This window comes from Apium graveolens, chromosome 1 (assembly GCF_009905375.1).
Source record: "Apium graveolens cultivar Ventura chromosome 1, ASM990537v1, whole genome shotgun sequence".
In the NCBI taxonomy this organism is placed as follows: Eukaryota; Viridiplantae; Streptophyta; class Magnoliopsida; order Apiales; family Apiaceae; genus Apium; species Apium graveolens.
In genome coordinates this window covers 11,562,037-11,589,422 of record NC_133647.1, presented here as the reverse complement: position 1 = coordinate 11,589,422, position 27,386 = coordinate 11,562,037, and the positions used below count along the sequence as shown (strand labels likewise).

General features: G+C 34.3%; 1 protein-coding gene across 1 annotated transcript; it reads left to right on the top strand.

Annotated features, from left to right (window-relative positions):
* Nucleotides 1–928: 928 nt before the first annotated feature.
* Nucleotides 929–4,104, top strand: LOC141660926 (aspartyl protease AED3-like). The gene is made up of 3 exons (XM_074467905.1): nucleotides 929–1,445; nucleotides 2,871–3,345; nucleotides 3,539–4,104. The coding sequence occupies exons 1-3, from the start codon at nucleotides 960–962 to the stop codon at nucleotides 3,895–3,897; spliced, it is 1,320 nt and encodes a 439-aa protein (XP_074324006.1). The 5' UTR covers nucleotides 929–959; the 3' UTR covers nucleotides 3,898–4,104.
* The last annotated feature ends 23,282 nt before the right edge of the window (nucleotides 4,105–27,386 follow it).

Genomic DNA, 27,386 nt, shown 5'->3' with positions numbered 1-27,386 from the left:
TTTCTTATTTTAATTTTTTTGTCTCTTCGTTCGATTCACGCAGAATATTGTTGATAAAAAGAGCTTATTAATTTAAAATAATCTAAATCAACAAATTTTAAACTGATAATAATATTTTAAAATAAGTTCCTTCTTCGTCCTATTTAGCATAACCTAATTGTTCAATACGGGATATATAGTGTGACAAAGTAATGAAATTAAATCAAAAAAGAAACACATATTTGGCTGTTTCTATGATTTTATTTAAAAGTTACGACCCCTTCCACCTGTACCTACCATTAATGTCAACAATTCTCAGTCAGGTCAAAGTAACATATTTAAGGTAGTGTAATTATTCTCAATTAGAGTGGTTCATACGAGTCTCCAATAATTGGAGTGATAGTTTTGATATATAACTCTCACTTCAGAGATTTAAGCTGAATTTAAAATCTAAGTACTAGGGCCGAATACTCAGCCAAATCAATAACTTTTAGAACACACATGAGAGTTACATATATAAATATTCTACTCTCTTAATGTAAATCCATGCTTAAGATTCCTTTTTAAATATATATTGACAAAATGACATTGTAAAAGTTGAAAAAAATTCCATGTTCTATCACCCCTTTTGGGCAAGTAAAAAACAACAGATCTACTTTAGAATTATATTTAGACCCCAATCACAATTCATTATGCAAAAAGCATATAAAAAAACCAAACATGGTTTCACCTTTTCGTGATTCCACACTTTTCAAGCATTTCATATTCATTTTACTAAAGTAGCAAAAAGGAGGAAACATGAAATTTTGCATTTCATCCCTTTAGGTAAAACTATAAACACAGTAAAAGTCATATTGTTTACTTTCTTGTGATACTTGAAATAATTAGTGTACTTTCACTTTTAACCCTAATTTTAGCCCCTCATATCCTATATATCCAAATAGAATGCACTCTTTCAACATACTCACTATCACTCACTCATGGCAACTTCAACCACATTCTTTCCCATTCTCCTCTTCACAACCCTCATTTTCTTGTTATCTCCATCACAGTCTTCAAACATAGACCCTAAATGCGACATCCCGGAATCCGGATCAACCCTACAAGTCCTCCATGTCAATAGTCCATGTTCACCATTCCGTCCCCAAAAACAAGTCTCATGGGAAGAAAGTGTGCTTCAAATGCAGTCCGACGACACGACAAGGATGCTCTACTTGTCGAACCTTGTTGCTGGAAGATCAGTTGTTCCTGTTGGATCGGGACGGGGGATTTTACAGACACCAACTTACATTGTTAGGGCTAAAGTTGGTACACCACCACAAACATTCCTTATGGCTGTTGATAATAGTAATGATGCTGCTTGGCTACCTTGTTCTGGCTGTACTGGTTGTGCTTCTACTACTTTTGCTTCTGACAAATCTACATCTTTCAAGACTCTTGGTTGTAAAGCTAGTCAGTGCAAACAGGTACTTACTGTCATATATAAAGATCTATTTCTCTTATTTAGCTACTTCAGTTTTTTGCAACACTGCTCCTGAAATGCTATAGCCTATCTTTAGATTTTGATTGCCAGACCACTCTAATAATAGCACTTATGGGATGTTTGGGTCATGCGATTATAATCTGGTTAACGGGAATACAAATGAGGTTCTAAAATATTTTTGTACTGTAATCTTATTCTCATTTCAGTTCAAAATAAAATAAAATAAAATCTTATTCTCATTTTCGTTAAATTGTTGAAATCCCATGATCGAAACTGAGTACAGATAAACCGTAAAATATTGCCCGGGTTATCGAAAAATTTAAATACTCGCGTGCACATTTCTTTTTCTCAAACGTATATAATTAGAGAAAATTAGTTTTTACTCTGTTTTTGATGACTTAAAAGAGACTTAAATAGTTTGGTGAGTTTACTGATCGACAGAGCTCTGATTTTATAGATCTGAAGAACTCCTTTTACTAAATAAAATAAGAAATTTATTACTATAGAGGTATCTGGAAGTGCCTGGTGTTTTCCTTTGGCCTTTTTGGACCGTTTTGAACAGTTAGTTTGGTCTCTGTGCGAATAACGACATTGTTTATGTAATGGTGGGTTACCATTACAAACAGCAAGATATAGCATGACAAGTGACAACTCACTGTGCAATTTTACACACACCTCGGAAATGTAAAGTTTCTTAGCTATGGCTAAAAAACAAATATTTAACCATGTTATATCAACACTCAAATTTTAAAAAAAAAATCGGTCACAGGCCACGAATATGTATACCTAATACGAACTGTACAATACATACAGAGGTCAGCTCCGACCTCGTTCTGTCACATACCACGGATATGTAATGCCATACCGTACAATTGTACATGTATGTTCATGAACTCGGGGCGATAATTTTAGTTCATGGTTAACTGTAGTCTGTACCGTGTGCACCACATATTCAAAAGACTTTGCATTGCTGAAAAAACGAGTGATACATGTACAATCATGTGATATAAATATAAATCATTGTCTCCAAATGCAAAACTCATTTTCCAAGTAGAATGTAGAGGGGTATTGTACTATAGTGCAAACCTGGTCCCTTTTTAACACCTAGCCTCCACAACCACATTAGGTTCTGGTCCCCTTGGACCTTGTATCATTGCATTCTGATTTTTTTATGGATATTTCATATTTCGATTTTTTAGAATTTAATAATAAAATGTTACTCCCTCCTCCCCATTTGATTCTTGAGCAACATTTTCCACATTATGTGTGTCATTATTTGAAAAATGTTAAGAATCAAACTGGACGGAAGGAGAACATTTTATGCTTGAAGTGCTTACAATCTGTGTTTTCTTTGGATTGAGATCAAATACTGTGATTGTGCTAAAATAACATAACATGGAATTCACAGGTTCCTCACCAAACCACATGCACAGCCACAGCATGTAGCTTCAACACCACCTATGGAACATCCTCAGTTGCAGCAAATCTCTCACAAGACTCCTTCAAACTAGCTACTGATGTCATTCATGGATACACTTTCGGCTGTATCCAAAAGACTACCGGTGGCTCAGTGCCTCCACAAGGACTTTTAGGCCTTGGTCGAGGCCCGTTATCATTATTGTCCCAAACCCAAAGCCTGTACCGATCCACATTCTCGTACTGTTTGCCGAGTTTCAAGTCTTTAAACTTTTCGGGGTCTCTGCGATTAGGGCCCGTGCAGCCGGTCAGGATGAAGTTTACCCAATTACTGAAAAATCCCAGCAGATCTTCACTTTACTATGTAAACTTGGTTGCAATCAAAGTTGGTAGGAAGATTGTGCACATCCCTGCAAGTGCATTGGCGTTTAATGCAACAAATGGAGCTGGAACTATCATTGATACAGGTACTGTTCTGTATTTAGTTTTCAATATTGCAAAATTGTTACTCATGGATGTCCTAAATCACTTTCATTATCCAGTGTGGGTCAGATTATAGATTCTTAATACCGTATCAAGTTATAAAATCCAATAGTTGGCCTATAACACTTGTGCATCCTTTTTCGAGTAAAAGCTCAACTACTTTTTTCTGAATTTCAGGAACTGTGTTCACTCGACTAGTGGAACCAGCCTACATTGCCGTGAGAAATGAATTCCGTCGACGCATGGGAAAAACTGCAGTAGTGTCATCACTAGGTGGATTCGACACATGCTACTCCGTCCCAATAACAATACCAACTATCACATTCATGTTCAAAGGCATTAATATGACACTCCCGCAAGACAACTTCCTTATACACAGCAGCTCAAGTAGCATAACCTGTCTTGCAATGGCTGCGTCGCCTAATAATGTGAATTCTGTGCTGAATGTCATTGCTAGCATGCAGCAACAAAATCTCAGGGTGCTTTTCGATGTGCCCAAATCAAAGCTTGGTATGGCCCGTGAGAAATGTACCTAATAAAAAGGACCCTTGAATATGTTGTCTTTATTAGCTATTCGAGTTGCTTTTGGTAGTTAAATCATTTGTTCTTGGGGTTGTAATCCTGCATTCAGAATTGTAGTAGTATTATTGTGCCTGTAATCGAACTAATTTGTATTGTCGTGTTGTCTTGCAATGGCTTTGTCATGGCAAGGTTCAGTTCGTATCATACCTACTTTCTTGTCAGCTTAAGCATGAAAATCTGAATCACTGTAAAAGTTTCTGCTACCTTCTGGACAGAGCTGAACCTTCTAATTGATAACTTATGGAATTGAAGAGTAATTGATTGCCTTTAGAGGTGGATCCATGAATTTTCGTTTAAGAGGACACTAGGCAAATTTTGAAAAAATATGTTTATATTTTTGAATTTTTAAAAGGCACTTTCATATATTATTGAAAAATTAATGGTAAAAAATTGAAAAAATTTATGTTAAGGGGGACATTTTTCCGCTGCCACTTACTAGATCATCTCGCGATTGCCTTCATCTCTGTCTTCCTGTGGTTGCTAAAAGACACCATTACTCTGTTTTTTGATATTGCCTTTTTTGCAAGATACCTCCCCGATGGCACGGACATTTACTTTGAAAATGTTGGCGGATATATGCTTGACGCAGGATTTGTTAACCCGACGGGCTCATGGAAGCAATCGAATCCAATGTCTCGAGAGTGCTGGAGCAGCTCTCAATGGGCTTTCCTGCGGTTATTAAGTCGGAAAGCAGGTGGTTATTGCTCCTGCATGATGTCCAATGATGTACTACTCCCTCTGTTAGTTTTTTTTATAAGTGGTTTAACTTTTTTATATAATTCTAAGTCCTTTGACTACATAGAATAAATAATATTTTTTAAATTGTTTTTTGTAGATTAAAGTTTTAATTATGTATTTTTATTAGCAAAAAGGAAAAATTATTTTTTAATAATAAAATAAAAGTGTGTGCACAAAAGTCAAATATCAAAAAAAAAAACCGAAGGAGTATTACTCAATCATATCTTTCAAGCAAATGTTTTGACCTCAAGATGTTGAAGGAGAACCTTACCATAATAATTATTATTCAAATACCTTCCCAAGAGTGCTCATCTTTGAAATAATAATTTTTTTGATGTCCACAATAAATTATGAATATATTAGGTGTAGCATACTAAGTTACCAGTGTTATATATATATATGGGCCTGTTTGGGGATTCTAATAAGCCAACTTATTGGCTTATAAGTCCGAAACAACTTATCGACGAGTGTTTGTCGACCCAATTTATAAGTTAAATTTATAACTTATAAGCTGATAAGTTGAATGTTAGCAGTGGCGTACTATTTTTCCAACTTATTTTTATTTTTTCATTTTTTTTATAATTTTGAGTTTAAAATAAAATTTCAAAATATTTTTTAATTTAAAATTCATGAATTAAGATAATTGTATTTAATAATTATTTATTTTAATCCATTTAAGTAAAAAAAATCTGACTTATAAGTATGTTTATCCAAACACTTATAGAACTTATAAATATTTATCAACTTATCACTTATTTAACACTTATTCAATTAAGTCATAAGTTACTTATTTTAAGATTTCCCAAACGGCCACTATATATATATTACTTCAATTAAAAGTTGGATTCTATAGAACTTTACACTATATATATATGACTCAATTTGTCAAATTAATAATAAATGTTCATGGAGTTATAATAAAGAACACTTATTATGAGGTATATTTATGAGTTACAAATATTCACTTTATGACATTGAATTATACTTAATTGGGAAGTTACGTTTTAGGAGTGAAGGGGTGAAAGAAAGTACATATATAGTGGTAATCTCCGATGAAAAAGTTACTCGAATAATAAAAAAGAGAGAACTTTTTAATACTCTTCAGGAACTTTTAAATAATTTTTCTTTCTCGATTCATATCAATATATCCAAATTAAATATTTGTACGTATAATGCAATATTTGTATCAGAGATAGGAATTATTTTTGAGTGAGACTTATCTAATTCGGCGTTTTCTTTTTGGTTGAGATTGACTAATTTCTACCGGTAGGCTTACTGGATTAGATGAGCTTGCCACCATCCAACTCAATATATTTTTTCACAAACTTGATTAACTTGTTTTCCGAACAAGTTTATATTGTTGTCTAACAAGTATTTTTTGTCCCCTAAATATTTGTAGATCCATTTTGTATTGTTACTGCATATGGCTTGTTTTTTGTTGGATCTTGTGTCTTCTATTTATTAGTATTTATTTATTAGTATGTTGTTTTAATGTATAGTAATCATTTACTCAATTGTGCAATTGTGTGGATATGGAGCTAAGTACTTCATACTCTCTTCATTTTAGTTTACATATTTAGATTGTTTATGTATTTCTTTAACCGGCTAAGAGCATCTCACTAGAGATTTCAGAGATATCGACGAGTCAAAATATATACGGAAATTCCTGAGATATCGACAAGTCAAAATCTACATGTAGAGATTTAGAGACCTCGACAAGTCAAGTTCACTTATAACGAACTCAGATAACTCGACAAGTCAGTTACACTTATAGAGAACTCAAAGATCTCGATAATTCATTATACTTATCGAGATGTCACTTCTTTATAGAACAAACTGGAGATCTCGACATGAAGTTCAAATACAGTAACACAAACAAATTAAAGACTCAAGATTTTCAATCAACAAATGATCTATTCACTTAGATTGGAAAGTCTACAAAAGCAGTTTGAAGAGTGCAGGATCAAGGGCCAAGATTAACTGACAAAGGATGGTCACAGACCTACAAGATTTGCAAAGATTTACTGAGCCAAAAATAAAAAGAATTAGAGATAGCTTAGAAAAGGGTTTAATACATCTTATTGCATGTTGTGTAAACCCGTGTTTACTAATCTATAAAGTAAACAATGGTCATTTGTTTTAGATGTAACAAAAATAGATCAACATTTTCTTGTACTCTCTCAAGAAAGAAGCTAAGTTCTTATATTTGTAAGAACACTGAATTTGTAGTAAGACAAACTTAATTGATACAAATTAAGTGAGTTTTGAAATATTGTGTTTGTTGTGCTTGTGCCTGTGATTTTATTTCTGTTGAACACAATATCTTTAGAAATTATAAACTGCTTTGTTCGCCATATCCAAACAAGTTTGAAAAAGGCTAAAAATCAAGAAAACACATTCACCCCCCTCTGTGTTGCATTCTTTCTCTTGTGTTCAGGGACAAATACCTTAGCAAAGCACCCCCACACACGAAGATAACCCAAACTTGTCTTACACTTTCTCCATAATTCATAAGGTGTCTTATCTATATATTTCAGAGAAACTCTATTCAGAATATGGCAAGCCGTATTCAGAGTCTCTCCCCACATGTACTTAGGCAACCCAGAATTAGTCAGCATACTGTTAATCATGTCTTTAAAAGTTTTGTTCTTTCACTCTGCCACCCCATTAGATTCACGTGTGTATGGTGGAGTAACCTCATGAACTATACCATTGCTTACATAAAATTCATTAAACAAGGTACTTGTATACTCACCACCTCTATCAGACCTCAGACGTTTAAGTACTTTTGCCAGTTTGTGTTACAGCTTCATTTTTAAACATAATGAATTTATCTAATGCTTCATCCTTATATTTAAGTAAATAAACATAACAATATCTACTACAATCATCTATAAAGGTAATGAAATATCTACAGTGATCCTTAGTCAACATACCACCAAATTCACATATGTACGAGTGTACTAAATCTAACAAGTCTAAATCCCTAACATTATGAAAAAGTTTTCTTGTATGTTTATTAGTTATACATACTTGACACTTAGATTTCTTATGAATGACAATATTTGGAATCAACTCTAAATTCATCATATTCTTTAGAGCACCAGAATTTAAATGACCAAGTCGTAAGTGACACAAATCAGATGATTCAATATAATTATCAGAAGGTGCAACACTATCATTAATAAAATCACCCAAAACGGGTTCAACATTTATCAAAAATAAACCATCAGACAAGTAATCCTTGATAAAAAATGTACCAGTGTGAGTAATAACTACTTTATTACAATTCAAAGAAAGTTCAAGGTCGTTCTTAACTAGACAACTTCCACTTATTATATTTTTACGAATAGAGGGAACATGATGCACTCAAGTGAGAGATAAAATCCGACCAGAAGCAAATTTCAGGTCCACATTTCCTATTCCAAGCACTTATGCAGCACTAGCATTCCCTATCGTCACTGTCACTCCATGACTCTGTTGATAAGATACAAACAAACTAATATCAACACAAATATGTACATTAGATGCAGTATCGATCAACCACTCATGTGACACATAAGGGGAAAGTAGTACATGATTGTAATTAACATACCCGTCATCGGTTCCAGAGGCAACAACCTCACCAACAACATGTTAGCTACATGCCCACTCGTGGTTCCAAGTCCAAGCACAGTATTTGCTTGAGCTACCACTCCATCTTTTATAGCTTTCTTACTAGGACAGTCCTTACTCCAGTGACCAACCTGTCCACAAGACCAACATGGTTTGTTTGCCTTTGGTTTCTTAGACTTGTTCTTGTCAGGTTTAGTGTTAGCCTTCTTAGTGACTACATTTCTTTTCTTTCCTACAGTCACTGCATCCACCTTCGAGCTCCCATGTTCAGCAAGCATCACATGTCCTTGTTTGGACTTGTGTTGCTCATGCACAGAGATGTCCAACATCAAGTTACTCCATGTGATCTCTCGATTCTGTCTTTTCAGGGAGAGAGCAAAATCTTCCCAAGACTTAGGGAGCTTTTTAATCACTAACATAACCCGAAACCTCTCAGGCAAGACCATACCAGACTCATCCAAAGCATGAACTAACATCTCAAACTCATGAACCTGTTCATTCATGGATTTTCCATCCATCAGCTTGAACTCAAGAAACCTAGCCACAGAATACTTCTCAAGTCCTTGAGAATCAGTATTTTGGGTTTGGTCCAGCTTATCCTATAAGACCTTAGCAGTATATGCATCTGTCGAATAAACATCGAACAAGATATTCGCCAAGGTTGCCAAAATGGCTGCCCTAGCCACCCCATCATTCTCAGCCCATAAAGCATAAGCTGTGACGCCTCAATCTCGGGGTTAGAAAATGATGACCCACACACCATTGAATTATCAATAAAATAACATAAACCTCGATTAACTAATAACAGGATCTAACAGGATTAAGTATGAGACAAGATAAAACTATCAACCAACATATTATTATTACAACCCAAAATATATTATCAAATTTACATAATCGATTCTGACTTGAAACCGATAGATAACCCATTGTATCAATACAGCCTTCCCAACTAAGCGCTTGCTCACACAACCTGTACTAACTGCTCTGGCATTTAAAAGCCTACAACACGGTAGGGGCCACCAGGTACACTCCTACAAGAAGTGCGCCTAAAGCTGACCATCTTCTCGCTTTACTGCCATGGTTAGAACAAAGTAAAATATATGAACATAAAACCCTCAGCAAGTAACTATATGACAGTTCTATGATACAATAATAACAATTATCCGAAATCACTTTTAAGGCATTCTACTTTAAACCTCTAGGCGGTATATTTCTGTCTTTGGGATATGAAAGGGTTATGAAGAAAGATTTGGGCTTTCAGGAATCAAGGCTCAAGATAGGGTGAGAGCCGACATTCATCACAAATCATTAACAGGATCTCAAAGGATCTTTCAAGTGGAAAGCACGAACCTATTCAACTATGGGAATCAATTATATGATTGATAACAATATCAGAATAAGAATCAGGCTTCTCAAAGCTGTATACTAAACAATAACACAATCAACTCATCTCAAATCATTTTAAATCATTTCATTTTCAAAGAAGCAATTGCTAAAGCACTGTGTTCAATATCTTTTTATAAAGTGATAGGGAACCCTTGATTGGACTACTTTAACTTTCACAAATAATAATACGGGTGATCAGCCCGTACCAACCTCCATCTGGTCGTTAAGGTACCTATGGCATAATTTCAGCCTTAAACTAGACTAGCCCCGCTAGTCTCTTATATGACTGGACTAGTCCCACTAGTCTCTTATGTCTCAATCCAATCCATCAGGCATTCATTTGGAAAACCTTGTGTTTGAAAAGAAAGGTTTTACTAAATTCATTTTATCATTACCAAGAATATGAAATCATCCGGACTCTTTCAACTCGAAACTCATTCTTAAGTTCAATTTTAATAATTTCAATGGAATTGAATGAATCAAAAGTAATCAAAGATCAATACTATGGTCGAGTACGAAAGTTAGGGATTCAGAACAGTTCTAGAAATCATTACAGAAAAAGGTATACAAAGGAAGGATATAGGTTAATCAAACAATACGCAAGGGAGTTCATAAAGGTTTTTATAAGGTTAATGAGAATTCGAGGTATCCAAAGGAAGCAATAGGTATTCAGGATATAAATCAACAGGGTTACTGTAAGGGTGTGATCAATAATCAAATCAAGTCATTACAAGAACAATATCAAGGTGTTTCAAGGAAATCAATAACATGTATGGTACAAGAATCAAAATCTGGGTTCAAGAATTAATAACATGTTATCACAAGAAACAATAATAGGGTTTCTTAAAAATCAATAAAAGGTTTATCACAAGAAACAATAATAGGGTTTATCAAGAATCAATAACAAGTTCATAAGGAACAATAACAGGGTTTCTCAAAAATCAATAACAGGTTCACAAGTGTTATAAAAGATCATTACTCTATCACGGCATCATCAATATCCCTCTCTTTAATCAAATTATACAAGTAGGCAGAGTTACTTGCTTGGTTTCGCTTTCCTGTTTTATGGGGTTTGAGCTACTGCCACCTAGAATATCTTTCCCTTTCCTAGCCTAAATGCCTTCACGATCCGAATCTATAATCCGAAATCAAACCCTAATTAGATTCCCACTCGACGTTCCCAAAACGTTTAATAATTACCCCAATTCGATCTAACGCTAAACTCATATACACGAGTATAAACACCGAATACTCACATAGCACTTAATAGTGTATACTCATATACTTAAACTCCATACTTTAGCAAATAATCTCAATTCGTATGACTCGATAACAAAGCAACTCAATCCTTTCCTTTTTATCCAGAAATCCGAACCAAACAAATGAACTACATCAACATGCAATCTTATGCATTCATTTAACTAGACTCTAGAATCAATCAACCAAATGTCTTGAATCAATCCTTTTGAAATCCATGAACCATTCGGCTTTTTCACAAAATACAAACAAGAAATCAAATTTTTTTACAAGAAAAACCTTAATTTGTTACATGCAACACCACAAATTGACATGCAAGTACAAGGATCATCTATAAACTTTAGTCCAAGCCAAAATTCATCCTTTTAAACCAAAATCCTTTGTAATCTTAAATAAAATCAAAAACCCCCCTTTTAAATAGTAAAAATTCGAACTAAAACCATTTAATCAAATTAAAAGATTCTTTAAATACTTAAACCATAATCAACCTAAGCAAACAATCATTCTTCTCCTTTTGATTCACAAAATTCGAACCCAACATAGCACAAAGCCATCCAAAATCACATGCAACTAGTCTAATGCTATCATTTATACCAAAAAATAATTTAAACCTAGAACTTCATTCATAAAATCAAGTAATCATTTTTGATTATAAACAATAACTAAAAACAACTAGCATGCAAGCCACAAAAATCAATTTATTCCCTTTTTTATTACAAAACCCATTCGGGTTTTTCAAAAACACGTACATGCATATACCATTTCTGACATGCAACCTTTAACTCACATATTTATTTTGCCAAAATCCATTATTTAATCATTCTACTCAAGATCAAACCAAGTTACAACTTGAATACACATAATCTTATATGCATGCAAAGAATTTTCTTAAAAATAAGATTTTATAGTCCATAATACTAAATATAAGCAAGTAAATCATGGATCATCAATCAAAACTCATTTGGAAATCAAAACCCCATTTTATTTTTCCAAAAATTCGAACTACACCAATTCAAAACCAAAGAAAACACAACATATAGCACACTACACTTCTCCTATGATGATACCCTAAGAAATTGAGCTTTTCTTAGATATAATCAAGAGAAGTTGATTTTGAAACTAGCTTAAATACTTACATGCAAATGGTATATGAGTAGAATATTAAAAATGATGACTATAGGTAGCATGATCTTTGAATTTGGACTAAGTTTAGATGTTGCATGCAAGAGAGAGAAAGAGAGAGAAGGAGAGAGCCGAGAGAGAGAAGAGAGAAAAGAGATATAAGGAAAAGAGGAAAGAAAGAAATAAAGAAAGAGTGGCTGGGTGGAGAGAAGAAAAAGAAGGAGGGTGTGGGTTTTTATAGCCAAAATGGCAGGGGCGTTTTGGTCTTTTACCAACCCAACTCTAGAATCTTCTTTTTATTTAACTCAAAACAAATTTAATTAATACACAACCCTCTCAGAAAAGATGAAAATGTCATGAATAACAATTTTAGAATATAAATCTCGAAATTAGCTTTCTAGACATATTTTTTAAATAATATTTGAGGGTACAGTTTATTTTCTATGAATTTTATAAGATTGCGCTCAAAATAGAATTATAAATCGGTAAAATCATTTTAAAATACACCGATCACCAAATAATTCCACCTATCATTTTTATAAAGTCTCTAGGAGTATTTTGAAGATAATAGAACAAATTTCACGCCTTGAACATACTCAGATAATTTTATAAAAATATATAAAGGTTCAATAAACCTTATTTTAAATCAAATAAATCCCTCAAAATCATTTAAAAATAACCAGAGCATATAATCAAGCATATTTTAAAGCAATAGCACATATTCACATATCACTAATCATATCATAACACATTCGATCATAAGAATTCCCTTTTTTAATTAATAACAACTTTTCGCGTAACGGGTCGCGTCATGTCTAACGGCCCGACGCTGAGCGTTCTCAACTACGCTTCTCAATCATTCTCTTTATATCAATTGACAACACATCAAACTGGAATATAATACTCAATTATACATTCCTATTTCACACAATAACACATAGTTCACATTTAAATACCTTAATCTCTTTTTAAGACGGGTTCCTTTCAACCTGACGGCCCGACAACACAGCTTATCCCCTAAGCCAACTCATCAAACTGGAACGGGTCATTTTACGTTCCCAGTTACTAATATACAATAAAGACAATTAACCAACAAAATCATTTAACACATAATCTATAATTACACCACATAATTATACTTATTCACTTAATCACGTCGCGAAATTCCCAGTCGCTACAATCTACCCTCTTAAAAGGATTCTGTCCCCAGAATCTAGTCTAAGCAAATAGATGGGGATATTTTTCTTTCATTTCGCTCTCTAGTTCCCAAGTTGACTCTTCTACTTTAGGATTTCTCCACAACACTCTAACTAGAGGTACAACTTTATTTCTGTGCGCTTTTTCTTTACAATCCAAGATTTGTACTAGTTGTTCCATATAAGACAGATCTTGTTGTATTTACAATAGTTCTAATTCGATCACATGGCTTGCATCAGTATTATATTTCTTTAGAATAGAAATGTGAAACACGTTACGAAGTTGTTGCATCTGCGGAGGTAACGCTAATTCATAATCCACTTTTCCAACTTGTTTAAGTACTTCGAATGGTCCAATATACCTGAGACTCAACTTTCCTTTCTTCCTGAATCTGAATAGACCTTTCTATGGAGATATCTTTAACAACACTTTGTCTCCGGGATCGAATTACATATCCTTCTGATCTTGATCCGCGTATTTCTTTTGTTACTCTTGAACAATAATTAACCTTCTACGAATCACTTCCATTTTATCTTTCATTTGTTGAACTAGCTCTGGGCCAATTAGTTTGCGCTCACTAACCTTGTCCCAATATATAGGGGATCTGTATTTTCTTCCATACAACGCTTCATAGGGCGGCATGCCAATACTCGCGTGATAACTATTGTTGTAGGAAAACTCAATCAATGGCAAATGATCGTCCCAACTTCCTTTGAAATCCAAAGCACAGGTTCGCAACATATCCTCGATCGTTTATATTGTCCTTTCACTTTGTCCATCAGTCTGCGGATGATACGCCGTGCTCATTTTCAATTTCGTTCCTAAATGCTCATGAAATTGTCGCCAAAACCTCGAGTTAAATCTCGGATCTCTATCGGACATGATAGACACTGGAACTCCGTGACGCATCACGATCTCGTCCAAATACATTTTGACCAACTTTTCCAAGGAAAATCTTTCGTTGATAGGCAAGAAATACGATGACTTCGTCAGTTGATCGACTATCATCCAAATCGCGTCATGATTAGACTTGGTTTTTGGAAATCCTACCACGAAATCCATCGCGATATGTTCCCATTTCCATCTTTTTGAGCTTTAACTTCCTCTCCTAACAACTTATCTTTCTCTTGGTTCATTACTTGTTCTTGACAACATCGAATCTTCTCCAAAATTTCTGGTTGAAATGACATTCCGTACATGGTTCCTCTTCCTAACTCTGGAATCCGCACTTCTATTTCCAACTTCTCAAAATCCTTGATCAATTCCTCTGATAAAGTTAACATATTCAATATTTCTTTGCGGCTCAAAGCATCTGTTACCACATTCGCTTTTCCAGGGTGATAACTTATCGTACAGTCGTAATCTTTGATCAATTTTAACCACCTTATGTGTCTCATATTCAACTCCTTCTGAGTAAAAATATACTTTAAACTTTTATGATCCGTATAAATCTCACACTTTTCTTCATATAAGTAATGCCTCCAAATTTTAAGAGCAAACACAATCACTGCTAATTCCAAATCATGCGTGGGATATTTATGTTCATGCGGTTTTAATTGCCTTGACGCATATGCTATTACTTTCATGTGTTGCATAAACACACATCCTAACCCTTTATACGAAGCATCGCTAAAGATCACAAACTCTCCTTTTTCATCTGGTAACACCACGACTGGGGCGATTACCAACCTCTTCTTCAATTCTTGAAAACTTTCTTCGCATTTATCTGTCCACATAAAATTCTTGTTCTTCCTTGTTAACTTAGTCAATGGAACAACAATCTTAGAAAAATCTTGCACAAATATTCTATAGTATCCTGCTAATCCCAGAAAGCTTCTGACCTCCGTAGGAGTCTTGGGTCTTTCCCAATTCATCACAACTTTTATCTTAGCTGGGTCTACTTTAATTCCTTCACTATTGACTACATGTCCAAGAAACTGAACTTCCCTTAACCAAAACTCGCACTTTGAAAACTTGGCATATAACTTCTCTTTTCTCAAGATCTCGAAAGAAATCCTCAAATGCTCGATGTGATCTTCCTCCGTCTTGGAGTATATCAAAATATCATCGATAAACACTATAACGAACTCATCCAAGTACTGCTTGAACACTCTATTCATAAGATCCATAAATACAGCTGACGCGTTCGTTAAACCAAACGCCATTACCAAAAACTCATAATGTCCATATCTCGTTCAAAACGCCGTCTTAGGTATATCTTCCGCTTTAATCTTTAGCTAATGATACCCAGATCTTAAATCAATCTTGAAAAAACAAGTAGCTCCTTTTAACTGATCAAACAAGCCGTCGATTCACGGTAGAGGGTACTTATTCTTAATCGTCAACTTATTCAATTCGCGATAATCAATGCATAACCTTATACTTATGTCTTTCTTCTTCACAAATAACACCGGTGCACCCCACAGGGATACACTCGGGTGTATTACTCCTTTATCCAACAGTTCTTACAATTGTGTTGCCAATTCCTTCATCTAAACTGGCGCCATTCGATAGAGTTTCTTCGATACTGGTTCCGTTCCAAGAGCCAAATCAATCGTGAACTCGATTTCTCGGTCTGGAGGTAGTCCAGGTAATTCATCTGGAAATACATCGGGAAAATCTCTTACTACCGGAATATCCTCAATCCTTACAGATTCTTTCCCTATATCTTTGACATGAGCCAAATAAGCTTCACATCCTTGTCATAACAATCTCCTCGTTTGAATAGCCATTAGAAACTTCTTTACTTGTCTTTTTCCCTTGAATATTACTTCAACACCATCATTGGTCTTTAACTTCACCTTCTTACTTTTACACTCTATTTGCGCCTCGTGGTTCGACAATTAATCCATTCCTAATATAACGTCAAACTCTCCTAACTTAAAAGGAATTAAGTCAGCAGAAAAGTGCCGACCTTCTATAATCAAATCGCAATCAGGTCAAATCCTAGTAACAGTAACTCTCTCTTGATTTGCTACATCTATAATCAAATTGGGTTCAAGAGGGTACGCAACACATTTTATTCTATCAAGAATACTTTTAGCAATAAAGGATCTAGTTGCTCCAGAATCCATTAATACTTTTACTTCTACTGAGTTTATAACGGGCATACCTGCCACCACATCCACATCTTGCACAACATCTTTCATTGTCATGTTGAAGGTTCTAGCTCTAGGTTGAGCTGTTGGTGTTGGGAGAAGTGGTGGTCCAGCAATCCTAAGAACATTTGCCTTTTGAACAGGCTCCTTGAAATTTCTAGCCATATGGCCCACCTTTCCACACTTAAAACAGGTTAATTCTGGCTTCCTTGCTCCACTTGGGCACTCCGACGAATAATGACATTTCTGATTACACCTAAAACAGGTCACATCCAGCTTGTTACATCTTCACGGGTGTCTCTTCCCATAAACATTACATTCTTGAATCTGAGGTCTACTATCCTTTCCTGGTTGTCCTGTCTTCTGAAGATGATTCTTTTGAGCTCTATTCCCGGGTTTAAACTTCTGAAACTTTTGATTTTGACCTCCTCCATTCTTTCCAAACTTCCCTCAAAACTTTGAACTTCCTTGCTCTTGCTCCGAGATCTCAAACTTCCTTTTCCTACCTTCATTCTCTCTTTTTGTAGCTTCACGCTCCCCTTCCACTATCATTGCCTTGTGCACCAAAGCGGCATAGTTCTTGATCTCCAACAGTGCCACTTGACTCCGTATCCATGGCCTAAGTCCTTGTTGGAACCTTTTGGCCTTCTTCGCCTCCGTATTCACATACTCAGGTACAAACCTAGATAACTCTGAAAATTTTACTTCATATTCTGCCACTGACATATCCTCTTGTCTAAGATCCAAAAACTTCATCTCTAACTGGTCTTACATATAACTTGGCAAGTACTTCTCCAGAAATATCTCGGTAAACTTTTCCCACGACAAATCTTTTCCTTCAAGTAAAGACTTTGAAGATTCCCACCAGAAACTAGCCTCATCTTTAAGGTAATAACTCACATATTGAGCTTTCTTTTCATCCTTAACTTCTGCTAACTCAAACGCTTTCTCCATTTCTCTTAACCACGACTGAGCTTTTATCGGGTCGGGCAAACCTAAGAACTCTGGGGGATGAACAGACTGAAAATGTTTGAAGTTTCCAACTTTAGGGGCTACGGGTTGTTGCAAAAGCTGAGCAAGTCGGTTCATCATAGTGGTATCTTGGTTTAGTTCTTGGTCTTGGGTTTGAGTTTCTTCTTCTTGGTGATTTGTTGAGTTGGCCATTTCTTACAAACCTGATTGAGCAATTATTTAGCAATACGATAGCATGACATTGATATATAACCACTACATTTTACTACGAAATAACTTTAACGGGTTTTAAGCTTTACCCAATTTTGCACATGTAATCCTATTGCTATATAATTTCTCTCATCAGTGGTGTGTTTTCACATGGCACAGGGTATGATTTTGCAAAATGTTAAACACGGTTACATAGAATCATGGTACGCAAAACAGTTTATAAAGATTTCCAAGGTTCACAACAAGATATATGATTTATTCAACAAACCAAGGGTACATAGATAAAAGGTCTGATCAAGTTCTGAAATGGGGTACAATAATATAGCAGGGTTAAACAGAGGAAAAACTGGAAAACATCCCCCTATCTACCCCTAACTTCTAACAACCGCTACGATACAAAGTTCCGAAATACAATACAACATAACAAATGAAAAAGGGATCCCGACATCTGACCAAATATCCCAAGCCTACTGGCGCTGAAAACAACAACAACTACAGGCTCTACCAGATGTCCCGCTAGTCCAACACTATCTAACTGTCCAGAATCTCTCTCAACACAACCAACATCCAGCGAATGATCTTATGCAACCTCCGGGCCTTAGCATCAGCGTGGACAGTCCCTCGTCCAATCTCCTCCGGGCAACCTGCTCCACCAACTGAATCCGGACTCTCCACTCATCCTCCATAACTGACGTCCTCTGCCTAGACTCTCGAGCTAGCCTATCAACCAAAACTCCCAACTCAGGAATGTGGGAGTAAACAAAATCTCGATCCTGGGCTAACTTGCCTCCGACACTAACATGCACAATTTTAGGCATCTCAGACTCTGGCTCAGGGACTGGGGTCTCTGACTCTGGCCTTAAGGGTGATATCTGCATAGGAATCTCACTACTCTTAGATGGATCCTCCTCCTGATCTGAACTAACATACACAAGCTCCTCTGAAGAGGGTGGAATAGAGTCCACTGGGGTATCGGTAAAACTAATCTCTGAATCGGAATCACTACCACTACTGGGGTCCTGAGATAAAACACAAAATAACAACCAAGAAATAGCGTTAGGGTCAAATAAGACTTCCAACTGACTCACACCCTAACTCTAGTTGCCACTTTAACCTATTCACTTTCCTTGGACTATACTTAATAGTCTAACTTAACTCCATATGAGTCGAACACTCTCCCGATATAGATATATAACCCAAAATAGCCTTTTATCCTAACTTGTCTCAGGGACTAGATCATGTAGCTCTGATACCAACATGTGATGCCCACAATCTCGGGGTTAGGAAATGAGGACCCACACACCATTAAACTATAAATAAATAACATAAACCCCGATTAACTAATAACAGGATCTAATAGGATTAAGTATGAGACAAGACAAAACTATCAACCAACATATTATTATTACAACCCAAAATATATTATCAAATTAACATAATTGATTCTAACTTGGAACCGATAGATAACCCATTGTATCAATACAACATTCCCAACTAAGCGCTTGCTCACACAACATGTACTACCTGCTCTGGCATCTTAAAGCCTACAACACGGTAGGGGCCATCAGGTACGCTCTTACGAGCAGTGCGCCTAAGTCTGGCCATCTTCTCGCTTAACTGCCATGGTTAGAATAAAGAAAAATATATGAGCATAAAAGCTCAGCAAGTAAGTATATGACAGTTCTATGATATAATAATAACAATTATCTGAAATCACTTTTAAGGCATTCTACTTTAAACCTCTAGGTGGCAGATTTCGGTCTTTGGGCTATGAAAGGGTTATGAAGAAAGATTTGGGCTTTCAGGAATCAAGGCTAAAGATAGGGTGAAAGCCGACATTCATCATAAATCATTAACAGGATCTCAAAGGATCTTTCAAGTGGAAAGCAAGAATCTATTCAACTCTGGGAATCAATTATATGATTGATAACAATATCAGAATAAGAATCAGGGTTCTCAAAGCTGTATGCTAAACAATAACACATTCAACTCATATCAAATAATTTTAAATCATTTCATTTTCAAAGAAGCAATTGCTAAAGCAATGTGTTCAATAGATTTTTATAAAGTGATAGGGAACCCTTGATTGGACTACTTTAACTTTCACAAATAATAATACGGGTGATCAGCCCGTACCGACCTCCATCTGGTCGTTAAGGTACCTATGGCATAATTTCAGCCTTAACTGGACTAGCCCCGCTAGTCTCTTATATGACTGGACTAGTCCCATTAGTCTCTTACGTCTCAATCCAATCTATCAGGCATTCATTTGGAAAACATTGTGTTGGAAAAGAAAGATTTTACTAAATTCATTTTATCATTACCAAGAATATAAAATCATTCAGACCCTTTCAAATCGAAACTCATTCTTAAGTTCAATTTCAAGAATTTGAAAGAATTGAATAAATCAAACATTACGCAAGGGAGTTCACAAAGGTTCTTATAAGGTTAACGAGAATTAGAGGTATTCAAAGGAAGAAATAGGTATTCAGGATATGAACAACAAGGTTACTGTAAGGGTGTGATCAATAATCATATCAAGTCGTTACAAGAACAATCTCAAGGTGTTTCAAGGAAATCAATAACATGTATGGTACAAGAATCAATATCTGGGTTCAAGAATCGATAACAGGTTATCACAAGAAACAATGATAGGGTTTCTCAAGAATCAATAACAGGTTTATCACAAGAAACAATAATAGGATTTCTCAAGTATCAATAACAAGTTCACAAGGAACAATAACAGTGTTTCTCAAGAATCAATAACAGGTTCACAAGTGTTATAAAAGATCACTACTCTATCATGGCATCATCAATATCCCTCTCTTTAATCAAATTATACAAGTAGGCAGAGTTACTGGCCTGGTTTCGCTTTCCTGTTATACGGGGTTTGAGCTACTGCCACCTAGAATACCTTTCCCTTTCCTAGCCTGAATGCTTTCACGATCCGAATCTACAATCTGAAATCAAACCCTAGGTAGATTCCCACTCGACATTCCTGGAACGTTTAATAATTACCCCAATTCGATATAACGTTTAACTCATATACACGAGTATAAACACCGAATAGCCACATAGTACTTAATAGTCTACACTTAATACCTAAACTCTATACTTTAGAAATAATCTCAATTCGTATGACTCGATAACAAAGCAACTCAATCCTTTCCTTATTTATCCAGAAATTCGAACCAAACAAATGAACTACATCAACATGCAATCTTATGTATTCATTTAACTAGACTCTAGAATCAATCAACCAAATGACTTGAATCAATCCTTTTGAAATCCATGAACCATTTGGCTTTTTCAAAAAATACAAACAAGAAATCATTTTTTTACAAGCAAAACCTTAATTTGTTTCATGCAACACCACAAATTGACATGCAAGTACAAGGATCACCTATAAACTTTAGTACAAGCCAAAATTCATCCTTTTAAACCAAAATCCTTTGTAATCTTAAATCAAAATCAAAACCACCTTTTTAAATAGTAAAAATTCGAACTAAAACCATTTAATCAAATCAAAAGATTCTTTAAATATTTAAACCATAATCAACCTAAGCAAACAATCATTCTTCTCCTTTTGATTCACAAAATTCGAACCCAACATAGCACAAAGCCATGCAATATCACATGCAACTAGTCTAATGGTATCATTTATACTAAAAATCATTTAAACCGAGAACTTCATTTATAAAATCAAGTAATCATTTTTTATTATAAACAATAAATAAAAATAACTAGCATGCAAGCCACAAAAATCAATTTATTCCCTTTTTTATTACAAAACCCATTCGGGTTTTTCAATTACACACACATGCACACACCATTTCTGACATGCAACCTTTAACTCACATATTTATCTTGCCAAAATCCATTATTTAATCATTCTACTCAAGATCAAACCAAGTTACAACTTGAATACACATAATCTTATATGCATGCAAATAATTTTCTTAAAAATAAGATTTTATAGTCCATAATACTAAATATAAGCAAGTAAATCATGGATCATCAATCAAAACTCATTTGGAAATCAAAACCCCATTTTGTTTTTCCAAAAATTTGAACTACACCAAGTCAAAACCAAAGAAAACACAACATGTAGCACACTACACTTCTCCTATGATCATACACTAAGAAATTGAGCTTTTCTTAGATATAGGTAGCTTTTCTTACATGCAAATGGTATATGAGTAGAATATTAAAAATGATGACTATAGGTAGCATGATCTTTGAATTTGGACTAAGTTTAGATGTTGCATGCAAGAGAGAGAAAGAGAGAGAATGAGATAGCCGAGAGAGAGAAGAGAGAAAAGAGAGAGAATAAAAAGAGGAAAGAAAGAAACAAAGAAAGAGTGGCTGGGTGGAGAGAAGAAAAAGAGGGAGAGGGTGGGTTTTCATAGCCAAAATGGCAGGGGCGTTTTGGTCTTTTACCAACCCAACTCTAGAATCTTCTTTTTATTTAACTCAAAATGAATTTAATTAATACACAAACCTCTCATAAAAGATGAAAATTTCATGAATAACAATTTTATAATATAGATCTAGAAATTAGCTTTCAAGACATATTTTTAAAAATAATTTTTGAGCGTATGGTTTATTTTCTATGAATTTTACAAGATTGCGCTCAAAATAGAATTATAACTCGGTAAAATCATTTTAAAATACACCGATCACCAAATAATTCCATCTATCATTTTTGTAAAGTCTCTATGAGTATTTTGAAGATAATAGAACAAATTTCACGCCTTGAATATACTCAGATAATTTTATAAAAATATATAAAGGTTTAATAAACCTTATTTTAAATCAAATAAATCCCTCAAAATCATTTAAAAATAACCAGAGCACATAATCAAGCATATTTTAAAGAAATAGCACGTATTCACATATCACAACTCATATCGTAACACATTCGATCATAAGAATTCCCTTTTTTTAATTAATAACAACTTTTCGCGTAACGGGTCTCGTCTTGTCTGACGGCCCGACGCTGAGTGTTCTCAACTACGCTTTTCAATCACTCTCTTTATATCAATTGGCACATCAAACTGGAATATAATACTCACTTATACATTCCTATTTCACACAATAACACATAGTTCACATTTAAATACCTTAATCTCTTTTTAAGACAGGTTCCATTCAACCTAACGGCCCGACAACACAGCTTATCCCCTAAGCTGACTCATCAAACTAGAACGGGTCATTTTACGTTCCCAGTTACTAATATACAATAAAAAAAATTAACCAACAAAATCATTTAACACATAATTTATAATTACACCACAGAATTATACTTTATTCACTTAATCACGTCACGAAATTCCCCAGTCGCTACATAAGCCTTAACAGATTCAGCCTTCTCTTGATCCAACACAAGAGGATCATACTCTACCACTGGGCATAGACCTTTAACCGTTAATCAGAGCTTCATCTTTTTCTTTCAATGAGAAAAAGAAGTTCCACCAATGAATTTATCAATCATACCCGATAAATCAATTGGCTGGGGAAAACGATACGTGGTCCAATCAATGGATGCAGTACCACCAGAACTAGAACCAGTTGTAACAGTCTTAGGAATATCACCAATTTTGTTAACCATCTTGCTAATCTCTTCAAGATTTTTAGGTAAAATTAACACTACTCGCAACAAATGGACATTTATATAATCAGGATTTAAGAAAGAACAGGCAATAAACCAAATAACGAAATAAAACACGAAGGTAGAAATAACAATATATGATCAGTAACTGAAGTGATAAAGAGATAATATAATACTTAGCTCTAACAGAAGTTTTATCAAATCTGTAATCTGAAAGAACTATGAACAGTTGAGGTGCCTAGCCTTCGAGAAGACCAGACTGTTCTTGAAGATATTATTTCCCCACTTACGTCGTGTTGGGTTGCAGTAATATCACTTCCAAGATACAATAACACAGAGCAATGCGACACAGTCACGTAATGCTCAACAGCGACCCGTACCTCAGTTTGCCCAGAAAATCTATGTTATAATCTGTATGTTATGGAGGAGAGAAAAAGTAACAACTAGGGTTTCACAAGTATGTGTTCAGTATATCTTATTCCAAATGTTTGGTTCCGTGTATAATACAAAACAAAACGTAACTGAAGATATTACATTAATTAAACTAAATATTCTGACTTAATATGCATTTAATAGAATATATCTCAGAATCAGCAGCCCATCAGTATTTACCCTAGCACATCCTTATCAGTATTCTAGTAAATCAGAGTTTATAATTTCTGATAAGCAATTACTGATATTCCCTGCTACATAGATTCAATATTCATATTAAAACAATATAATAAGTCGGTAAGTATTTTAATTAAACAAGCAGTAAAATGCCTCGCCCAGGTCGCCTCGCCCAGGTCGCCTCGCATACGCGAGACACCGAGACATTCGCCCAAATCGCCCTTCGACCCGACCCGACTCGACCCGCGGCAAGGCGTGGCGAGGCGGCGGCGGTGCACGCGCGAGTCACACAATAACACCATGCACACCCACATGCCTTAGTAGTTGTATACTACTCTTGCACATGGTACTATATAAAGTATTCAATCCCTCTTTACATAATCAATGTGGGATAAACCCACACTACCCATTCAAACTACTAACTTCACCTCAATTTTTATATGGATTACACTAAGAAAATTACTTAGATCCAAACATGAAAATTTAAGTCCTCGTACCAAGGATCAACTTCCAACAATTAGTTTTAGGAAATTTTATCAAGAACATGTGTAAAACATGCCTCAAACATTTCATTTTCTAACAAGAATCAGATTCAAAGCATCCTTCGATTTAGGTTTCATCATTGCTTTTATGTAAAGTACTCAAGTAATGCTATGGTTATGTCCTAATTTTGAGTTTGCATGTAATTTGGAGTAACTAATTTATTAGGTACATGTAATGATATAAAGCACTTCTGAGATAATTATACAATGTTTTAAACAACTTTTGTGATAATTATGCAATATTATTTGTCTTTCAATTTCAGTTTAATTATAAACACTTGCAACATCATTGTAAACACACGCAAGATACATATGCTTGTTTTTATAATTTGTTTAGATTTTTTTCCACATAGACGTCCACATAGATGATGGAATGTCAACCCGTGTGTCATATCAGCAAAATACTAACATTCATTATTATTTCATTGATGGAAGGACGACGACCAGAAAAATTCAAAATGTTAGACACGGTAAAAGTGACACAAATAGTTCAGGGACTAATGAATTTATTTTCCCATAAGAATATTTTTTTATATGCTGTAATTTTTGCACAATAATACGTTATTGCGGAAAAATAATCATTATTACAGTCTCTGGATTCACGCAATAATATTTAAGATGAGAATAATGTTTTCGAGATTAACTCAGGGAACTTATTTTAGATAAAAACAAATTTCATATAAATACATTAGGGAATTATTGTGATTGCAGAGAATTTCATACACTTACAAAAATGCCATTATTTTTTTTATACTAAAAACCACATGTATTTTAGACAAGTTTCCTAATATGAACATTATTATCTAATTAAAATAGTTTGAATATTAAAAAAGGGTAATTAAGTAAAATATTGACATCATAATTAAGAATAATTAAGTAATTTATTGAAGAAACGTGCCAACCAAACTTTTAATATTCTGCGTATTCTAATATAGTATAGTTTAAAACTCGTGCTATGCACAGACTTATTTTAATATTGTTGAAATTTTTAATATAATATGAATTGAATTATTTTTAATATTATATTATTAACTTGAATTGAATTTGTAGTGTGTTTTAATTTAAAGACTTGTTATTTAAAATAAAAATAATATGTTTTATACAATAAAAGGTAATTGGATACTTATTAGTAATATTTTTTGGGAAAAAAATGTGTTTTAGTTGTAGAAACTAATAATGGTAACATAACTTAAAAAAGGTAATTGACTTACATACTAATTAAGTAAAGTTACTTAAGTAAAATACTGAAATTATTAAGTAATGGCAATTAAGTAATTTAAGTAAGGACCGTACCAATCAAATTTTTAATGTTTCATATATTATAGATAAAAAAATATATATTATTCAAAAAGGGTAATTGGATACTCATTAATAATACTAGGGACTTTTATCCGCGCTACGCACGCTTATTATCCGATATTTTAGCAACGTCAATAAATTATCGCCGTTTTAATTATAGTATTGGACAACCACAAACATATTGATGCACTTAATATATTGTCGTGATATGCAAGGAAAACTACAACCATTTTTGTTTTGCTAAAACTTGAACATAAATGCAAGGATTCTCGACACAAATATTCTGAACGAAATGTGGACTTAATTTTTAAATGGTTATATTTAAAGATGTGATCATAAAAAAAGACCTTATGAACAATTGCAAAATTTTGTTACATAGTATAAACGTACATGTCATCACGTATCTTACTTAACACGTAAAAGTCTTTGTATATCTTGCATCTAGCTCATGCAATATGAAAATAGACAATTATGCATGAAAAGAGGCAGAACATTTTTAGATAGTGTCTTTGATATCCAGAGTTTGACGAAGGTGACCATATTCTAAATGTTTAGCAATTCCCAAGATGTCAAATGTTGCAGAAGAGTGTGTTGATGATCAAGTAGAGGACCAACAACTGGCTAACATAGTTTAGTTCAGTAGAATAATGAGGAGGTACGGTGTGAACAACTTTTATCATGGAGTGGTGCCTAATGAATGATGTTTGAAGTATAAAATGATTGACTTTGGCTCAAACTCTGTTCTTTACAGTGCTGCCGAATGAATGGAATGGAACGCTGTAAGGCTTGGATAAAAGATGGTTTATTTGAGCAAATGTTTGTCTATAAATCCAATCATGTCATTGACATCATGGAGATTAATCCTTTACTTAATCACCGGCCAACAAATTGTACATTGTAAATAAATAGGTAGATATTTTTTTATCTATTCTGAGACGCGCGAACTTATTAGTTTACCATGACACCGGGGTTTTCAAGTAGATAACTGTTTGCAGGTGATAACAGGGGATGATATTTGGAAATACATTAACTATTAGAAAAAATTACCATTGTTGTTGTTAATAAAAATGATCTTGGCAATGGAGTTGAGTAATGACTCTGGAAAATTGAAAGTGTAGTCTGAAAATATTGCATTGTTTAGCTATTTCAATCTAGTAGGCTACTTATGTCATATTAGGCCATAATTGTGTTAGTAAGACAGAGTAAACTGATATTGAGATTGAAAAATTGGGGAATGTTAGCTTAATCGAATCCAACATATTATGAAAATTCTGATAATTGTTTGTTAAGTACTTGTCTTAATGGTTAATTCAAAATATGATCAAATGACTGGTAATCGAAGTAATAACTAATAAGGCAGTGCCATTTAAACATAATAGATTTGAGATTCTTATAAAAAACAACATGTATAGTAAAATAAATAGCAACATTGAAAATATCATAACAGCCTCCTACAATCCAAAATTAATTAACACATCCTTGTATTGTATTACATAATACTTTTCTTTTTTAGATCATGGTGAATCTTACATTCAATTCAAAAGAATTCTCCAAAAGTCATTAACACAACCCTACATTCTAAACATCCACTTCAAAAATCTAATTATCAAAATATTGTAACATCTAACATGCTTAATCTCTAATACTATTTAGGAGAATTTGAAGAGAATGAGTTGTTTAGCACAATGCTCAAATTTAGTAAATGTTTGGTATAAATTACCCTCAGTGCGAAAATTAGACTCAACGGCCTTATCACAAAATGATATGCATAATTTTCACAAATT